Genomic DNA, 7,963 nt, shown 5'->3' with positions numbered 1-7,963 from the left:
TATAACCAGACTTTCAGAGTTCTGCTTCCTTGTGGATAGTATCACATAAGCTGGAAAGAGAGATTATAAAGTCAGTACCAGTGGCAGAAGTAGGTCTCCTAGGCTTATGAAATAAGAAAAAAAAGCTCTCCTCAGGTCTGAAGGAATTAAGATTGGGCTTGGGTTGGAAGGGCAGAGTGATTATATATTATAATCATTGACTTAACCCTAATTTTTCCTTTAAGCTTACCTATATTTCTAAAAAAATTTTCTTTTGAAAATACATATGCCTAGTAGTTTTATTTTCAACCTCTTATTTAAGTAGAAATTTTAACACAACATACACAAGAGTAGATAAAATATTGTAATGAACCTCCATATACCTATCACTCAACTTTAACAATTATCGACACATGTCCAATTTCATTTCATCTAAACTCCCACCACTTCCTCCAACATGCATATTATTTTGAAGCAAATACAAGATATCATTTTGTCCATAATTATTTCAGTATGTAATCCTAAGAGATAATGGCTCTTTAAAAAACAAAACAAAACCCCCAAAAAACCCAATAGAAGTCTTACTGTACCCAAAAGAGTTAGTCAAAATAATTATGTAATATCAAATATCCAGTGTTTACATTTTCAGTTATCTCAATATCATAAATATTATTAAATAATTCTACTTAGGATCTAAATAAAGACCACACATGCAATTCATTGATAAATCCTTTAAATCTTTTAAGATTCATGGATTTCTCCTTTATTTCATTTAAAAAATTCCCCATTTTGGTTTGCTTGTCCACTAAGAATCTCCCACCATATGTATTTTGCTGAGTGTATCCTTGAGGTGCTACTTAACATGTTCTTTTCTTCTCTGTATTTCTATAAATTGGTAATTGAATGCAAAAGCTTGATCAGGTTCAGGCTCAAATTTTTTTTTTCCATTATAGACTACTGTATAAAGTATCTCCTCTCAGGAGGTATATAATGGCTGGTTGTCTCTTTCTGTGATTTAGCAGCCATTGATGATGTGTGTTCTTTCTAAACATCAAATATTACCATAGGCTGCACTGTCCAGTGAGATAGCCACTAGCCACACGTGGCTATGGAACACTAAAAATGTGGCTAGTCTGAATTGAAATGTGCTATAAATGTAAAAACACACATTGGATTTCAATACTTGGTACAAAACAAAAGAATGTAAAATATCTAATTTGTTTATATTGATTACATGTTTTAAATGATGATTTTTTAGATACATAGGACTAAATAAAACACTATTCAAATTAATTTCACCTATTTTACTTAAGTGTAAGAAACCTAAAAATCACATAATGGCTTGCATTATAATTCTTTTGGACAGTGTTGATATAAGATATAAGGAAGATGTTAGGTCCCAGTCCCATTTTCCCTGCTTCTTATTCCTGCTCCCCAGAGCAACTTTTAGTCATTTCTCTGCTGTTGTGTTACTTCCACACTTCCAAGTAACAAGCTTATAATTATAGCATTTATTGAGCACTTATTATGTGACAAGTATATTCCAAGCTCTCTACATTACGAAGTCATTTAATTCTCAGAACAATCATTTCAGAGATGAGGAAACTCAGGAACAGAAGGTTAAGTAACTTACGCAGTCACAAGTAAGTGACAAGAGCTTGGATTAGAATCTTATTAAAACCTGGGCATCTGGGCTGCAGGTCCCAGGCTCTTAAACACTTTACTATACTCCTGCTTACCCTCCAGTTTCCTTTTTTTTGCTTTTGCTTTTTTTTTTTTTCACTTGTAAATATTATCTCTTAACTTCCTACTCTGGAAGATGAAGATTTTACTTTCTCACACACCTGCTCTCCACTTCCAGCTCCCACCCCCTCCCCGCCCCCAAACTTGTTCTACCCTGGGACTTATACTCCCATCATCCTCCCAATTTAATTGCATAATTTTTGTTAAACTCATATTCAGTATATATTACATATACATAGATAATGTTGTGTTCTTTAGTATTTCCTTTCTTTTAGAATATTTTTTGTCTTTCTGGAAAAGCCTGGTGTGTTTCCCCAGACTCTATACCTTGGTATATTTACCTGTTCCTGGTTGGGCCCAGTACTTCAATGGTGGTTCACTCTCTATAGCTTTTCTTCTCTGTGAACTTGTGGCTCTTCAGATCCTCACTTCCTTAATATATATGCCCTAGTAATATTTGTTTTTATAAATATATAAATAAAATTTGTTTAAAGGCATGAAAGAATTACAAAGACAGCGAGGATTTGAAGAGTCACGATCCTGGGAGAAGGAAAGCTGTAGAGGATGAACCAACATGGAAAAGTGTGTGTGTGTGTGTGTGTGTGTGTGTGTGTGTGTGTCTGTGTCTGTATTATGTGTATTTTCCAGCTTTTCTAGTTCTTGTAGGGAGTTTGCTAGAAACTAGACTGACATATCAGAAATCGAAGTTCAAGGTGATAATATCACATACCTACCACAGATTTCTCCAATGGCTTAATAAGTCATTTAGGACAAAACCAAGTCCTTATAGTTTACTTGCCAGGCCTTACATGTTCTGAATGACTATATAAATGAGAGTAAAAACAGATGGGTCTGAAGAGACATGGATGGAAGAAAGCACAAATTTGTTTTACCACTCACCAGTGCACTAGTGTACTAACAAGTGTAGGACTTAACATTCCAAAGAAATATGCTAGTGGGAGTCATTTGCATTTAAACTTTTTTCTATTTTCATTATTTTTAATTGAGATGTAATTACAGATAATGTATAGTTTTAAAGTGTTCAATGAGTTTTGGTAAATGTATATACCTAAGTACCAACGCCTCAATCAAGATATAGAGCACTTCCATCACCCTAGAAATTTTCCTCCTTGATTTTCTTGTTAATTTCCTTCCTTCAACAGAAGCAACCACTGTTCTGATTATTTTCCCCATAGATCATATTACTTTTTTAAACTGCAAATTATATCACTACCATGCTGGTCACAGTGCCATAAGTCTTTGGATATTGCTAATGTTGTATTTTCATTGTTCATATTTCACCTACTTTTCTGCACCCCAGATTCTTGGTGTTTTAAGGTTAAGTCTTAATTGACTGGTCTAGTTCATAGCCTCTTTGAAGAGTATAGGCACTATATTAACAGAAGTGGTCACACATTATTATTAGGTAATACAAGTAACCAGGTCTTTTGGAATACTATTGAACCATACTAAACTATTTAAAAATTAATTTTTAGAATCCCAACCCTTATGTTTCCATGGCAAGTCACATACATTATAGCAAGCCTCATTAGCCTTTGGAAGTAGGCAGGGGGAAGTGGTATTCCCAATTTATAGGTGAGAAAAAGATTCAACAAATAATTGACTTACACAAAGTCCCCTTCCCATTAACCAGTGGTTCCAGGGCTACATTTTGATTCTTTTGCTTATTCCTCTATCCTAGGCTGCACGTACACAAGGAAAGGGCCTGCTTGTATTCCAAAATTCAATTTCCTTGTTTCTTCTCCGAAAATTCATAGGTTGCCCATTCCTTCCATCCTCCAGCATAGTGTTGAGCACTAAAAACATACATCAAATAATTAGTTCTCCTGCTTTACAGCACAAGGTTCATAGGAACTTTAGAGATAAGAAATTTAGAGATTTAGAGATGCAATGGCTTCTCACCATACTATTTAGACTTTGAGCCTATTTGAAAGATTGTAGGATGAAAAGTAGAGACTCAGTCTATAAGAGTCTATAGTCTATCCTGCCATTGCTAACATAGTAATTATAAGAAATTCTTCAGAAGGCCAATAAAAATATACCCATGAAATACTGCAATACATACTCTTAAACCCATTTTTATCCTTCATCTACACACCTGTTAAAGCCCAGAGATATTGCTGTGTCCATAGCCTTCTTGCTTCTCACTCCAGCTAAACAAGAAAACACTAGACTGTCAGATTTGGATGGCTTTACTTCATTGTACTTCTCTTTGAAGTCTTTTGGGTTCATCTGTAGAGCTTCATCTACGTTATCCACTGAAAGAAAATGTTAAGAATTTCGATTAAATTTTAGATACAGTCAGTTACTGGATATATATTTCTAATGAATCAGTTAAGACACATGTCACTTACATGGTATATTGACAGACCCGGGGATTTTTCCATACTCAAGAATTTCCCATGGTTCTCTAACATCAATTAACATAATTTTTTTGGACTTCAAGAGGTTTTTAAGTTCCATATAAGTGACATCTTTACAAACAGCAGTACAAAAATTGTTGCAGCTTCCTTTTAGCGACTTCAAACCTGGAAAGAATAAAATAATTTAGGTACTTTCAAAATGACATCTCTATTAATATCTGGAAAGAGTAGGTCAAAGGAATTTTCCCCATTGTTCCGGTCAGCTAACCATATTGATCTTTTGACTTTACTAAACTGTATAATCAATGTATATATTTTACATACAGCCTGACTGAACAGTATAAGATGCAGCCCTATCCTCCTGCCCTGCATACTTATGGCTGGTCTTGGGCCACCTCCAATATTCTACTCTCTCCAAGCCCTTTAATTGGAGGGAGAGTTTATAAATACACATTCAACATTTGGTAACTGAATTTTGCAAATAGTTTGTAAATCTTACCCTAATCTAAGTTTTTCTTGTATAGTAGAGTCATATTAAACCGACGTTTAACTTTCTCTAATTCAGCAAGGAGTGGGGTGGGGGGGAGGTGTGGAGAACAGGAAGAGTAATCAGTAAGACTGGATTTCCTGCCTTTCCACTTGGTAAGCAAAAGCCTGAAGCAAGCATGGTCCCTTTTTAAAAAAAATTATTTATTTATTTATTTGGCTGCACCGGGTCTTAGTTGTGGCAGGCGGGATCTTCATTGCCGCCTGCGGGATCTTCACTGCGGCATGCCGAATCCTTTTTTAGTTGTGGCACGTGGGATCTTCGTTACAGCATGCGGGATCTTTAGTTGCGGTATGTGGGATCTAGTGCCCTGACCAGGGATCAAACCCAGGCCCCCTGCATTGGGAGCGCGGAGTCTTAGCCACTGGACCACCAGGGCAGTCCCAAGCATGGTCCCTTGATGAGTCTCAGTTCCCCCAAGCCTCTCACGGTATGAGTCTGTACTCCACACTAATTATTTAAAGCTATAGTGTGTGTGTGTTTTTGTACAACATGGCCTCCACTTGTAAATTAACCACTTCATCTGATGCTCAACCAAAGAAACAGTGGACTGCTCCTACAGTGAAGAAAAACTGGCTGTTTGGGAAACACTGAGAGATGATGTGTGGTTCTCTTGAGGGATTTTCAAGAGTAATACACGCTATACCTAATTTTCACTTTTTGAGCTTAAACTTTGAATAAACTCCAATTTTGCTGTTTCCACACTGGTAGATCCAACCTCACCTGGTTACTCCCTACAGCCTACATTACAGGATTCACAGTCCAAGCTTCTTAGTATGTTCTATAATGTCCTTCGACCCCCCCCCCTTACCAATATAACTTACCAAACCTCCTCCTCGTTCCTTCTCTGCCCCAATTATCCTACCCTCCAGCAACATAAAAAGTATACATGTGCTCTAATCTCATTTTTATAGTGGAAAGAGCAGGAATTTTAGAGTCAGATAAACCTAGGTTCAAATCCTGGCTTGCCCACTTGGCTCTGTGACCCTGGGCAGATTACTTAAACTCTCTGGTACTTAGCTTCTTATTTGTAAAATCGAATAATATTATTTAACCTTTTAGAGTTGCTGTGAGGTTTAAATACTCTATACAGTGCACAATAAATATCTATTTTCACATTTCCTTCATGATTTATGGACATTGTTCCCTCTGAAGGGAATACCTTTCTCTCTCATCTCTAAGTCTAAGTCTCATACTCTAAGTCTCTTTTATGACCCTGTTAAATGTCACTTGTCACCTCCCCTTTGATACAACAATTCCACTTCTAGATATCTATTCTTGTAAAATACTTGTACATATGCACAAAGAAGCATGTACAATGATAATTATTGAGAACTTTTTATAATAGCAAAAAACTTGGAAACCAAAATATCCATCAATAAGGGACTAGTTAAATAAACTGTGGTAATTCATAGTAGGGGATATATGCAGTGGTTAAAAGAGTGATATGTGCTGCCATAGAAAGCTTCTGAATACCTAGGTGAGAAAAAAATTACAGAAAAGCAAGCACAGTGTAGATCACATTATATATAGATATCTATAGTATATAGTATATATATATATCTATGGTGTATAGTATATATACAGAGAGATAGATACTATAGATATCCATATATATACTAATCTATTATATATATTAACACACATAGTATTTTCATGTGTACATATATTTATGTATACTCATATCTGGGGAGAGTGCATAAAGGGGACTCATGCTGTGCTTTATTGTTTGTTTTAATATAATGAGAATATAATCATGTATTACAAGTAGAATTTTTTAAATGAAACAGGCACCTTTTCTCTAACACCTTCTCCAACTCAGTCCTTTCCATTGCAGTCTCATTCGACTGGGCTGTGTGTGGTGATGGTTTGTGTGTGTCTAACCCCAAAATGGTGAAGTAAACTGTATCCCCAGCAGGACGTCTGGCAGATTAGGAGCTCAATAAATGATTGCTGATTAAAGGTAAAACCAAATAACAGAATTTGCAGGAATGACACCTCTTCAACTACAGAGGCTGTACCAAGAGTTAAAATGGAATAACTGGGGCGGGGGCGGGGCGGGGAGAAAGTGTTACGCTGGGGCCCCTGTATCTTTATCTACAAAGGTAGTTGCTAAAGGAGAGGCAGCACGTAAAGCAAAGAGAAGGGACTGGAGGCCTGCTCTGGGTTCTAGACCCACCTCCTCCACTGGCCACCTTCGCTTCTCTGGCTTCTGTTTCGCCAGCTGTAAAATTAGGGGTGGTACTATTTCAGCCCTAACGTGGCAACTGTAGGTTTCATCAGCCCATGAGTGCTGCCCTCTAGTGGGTCACAAGTATAACTCGCAAGACTGGGTTCCTCATTGCAACTCTCCCCGGCAGGAACTGGCCACTGAGCTCACTTCTCTGAGTCGCGAACTGACCTTCATTGCTCAGTCAAGCACCCATACATTTATAACTGCCTTCCCACGCGAGCTCCCTGGAGCAATGTTTGCCCCTCTCCCTCTCCGTGCGTACCCCGAGAGCAACCCCCAGTAGCCCGGAATCTGAAGGAACAAGAACTGCAAGTGGGTGTTACATTCCCAGGTGCCAAGTGTACTGGGTCCGACTTTTTTTTTTTTTCGGTACGCGGGCCTCTCACTGCTGTGGCCTCTCCCGTTGCGGAGCACAGGCTCCGGACGCGCAGGCTCAGCGGCCATGGCTCACGGGCCCAGCCGCTCCGCGGCATGTGGGATCTTCCCAGACCGGGGCACAAACCCGTGTCCCCTGAATCGGCAGGCGCACTCTCAACCACTGCGCCACCAGGGAAGCCCTGGGTCTGACTTTTAACTGGAAGCCTTTAAAAAAGAAGCGATCACCCTCACCAACGCCATCCCTTCTCAGGGGCCCGAGGTTAGGCGTTCTCCCTTTCCCCGGGAACCCCGAGCTCACCCCAGAGAGCAGCCTCTGCGGACCCGAGGATCGCCAGGCGCCCACTCAAGTGCAATAGTTGCAGCAGCCTCATCTCCGGATCGAGCCTCGGGGTTACTAACCACTTCCTCCTCCTGGTCCTCCTCCTCCTCCCGCCGCCCGGCGAACCGCGCCGGGCTCTCGAGCGCCCTCCAGCCAGGCTCCGGCCGAACCGGGTAGTGCCACTAGCAGTAATCGCGGACGGAAACGTGCCCTGCTGTAAAACTGCCTGGTAAGAAACTAAGGGTTGGTTTTGCTTTTCTGTTTATGATTATTATTTTTTTAAGGAGAGACAAAGTTTAAAAGTGGAAAGAGAATATAACAAAGATAGTATTTAAATATATAAAGTAAATAAATTTCTCCAATTTACTTCATAACAGGAT

The 7,963-nt window shown here is 39.0% G+C and overlaps 1 protein-coding gene across 1 annotated transcript; it reads right to left on the bottom strand.

The window, feature by feature from the left end:
- Positions 1-1,683: 1,683 nt before the first annotated feature.
- On the bottom strand, positions 1,684-7,718 carry TSTD3 (thiosulfate sulfurtransferase like domain containing 3). Its single transcript, XM_029223937.1, has 4 exons — positions 7,563-7,718; positions 4,098-4,271; positions 3,842-4,001; positions 1,684-3,539 (listed from the first exon to the last, which is right to left on the bottom strand). The coding sequence occupies exons 1-4, from the start codon at positions 7,633-7,635 to the stop codon at positions 3,467-3,469; spliced, it is 480 nt and encodes a 159-aa protein (XP_029079770.1). The 5' UTR covers positions 7,636-7,718; the 3' UTR covers positions 1,684-3,466.
- Positions 7,719-7,963: the final 245 nt, after the last annotated feature.

This window comes from Monodon monoceros, unplaced genomic scaffold, assembly GCF_005190385.1.
Source record: "Monodon monoceros isolate NGI ecotype Baffin Bay Population unplaced genomic scaffold, NGI_Narwhal_1 Super_Scaffold_15, whole genome shotgun sequence".
Lineage (NCBI taxonomy): Eukaryota > Metazoa > Chordata > Mammalia > Artiodactyla > Monodontidae > Monodon > Monodon monoceros.
The sequence above is the reverse complement of the archived record's forward strand: the minus strand, read 5'-3'. Positions and strand labels throughout refer to the sequence as shown.

Excerpts from the sequence above, each read along its gene's own strand:
- TSTD3 (XM_029223937.1), bottom strand. The coding sequence starts at position 7,635 with ATGAGGCTGCTGCAACTATTGCACTTGAGTGGGCGCCTGGCGATCCTC. Across the intron at positions 4,002-4,097 it reads CGGGTCTGTCAATATACCAT|TGGATAACGTAGATGAAGCT; the intron begins GTAAGTGACATG and ends ATTTTCTTTCAG. Across the intron at positions 3,540-3,841 it reads ATATCTCTGGGCTTTAACAG|TGCTCAACACTATGCTGGAG; the intron begins GTGTGTAGATGA and ends GTATGTTTTTAG.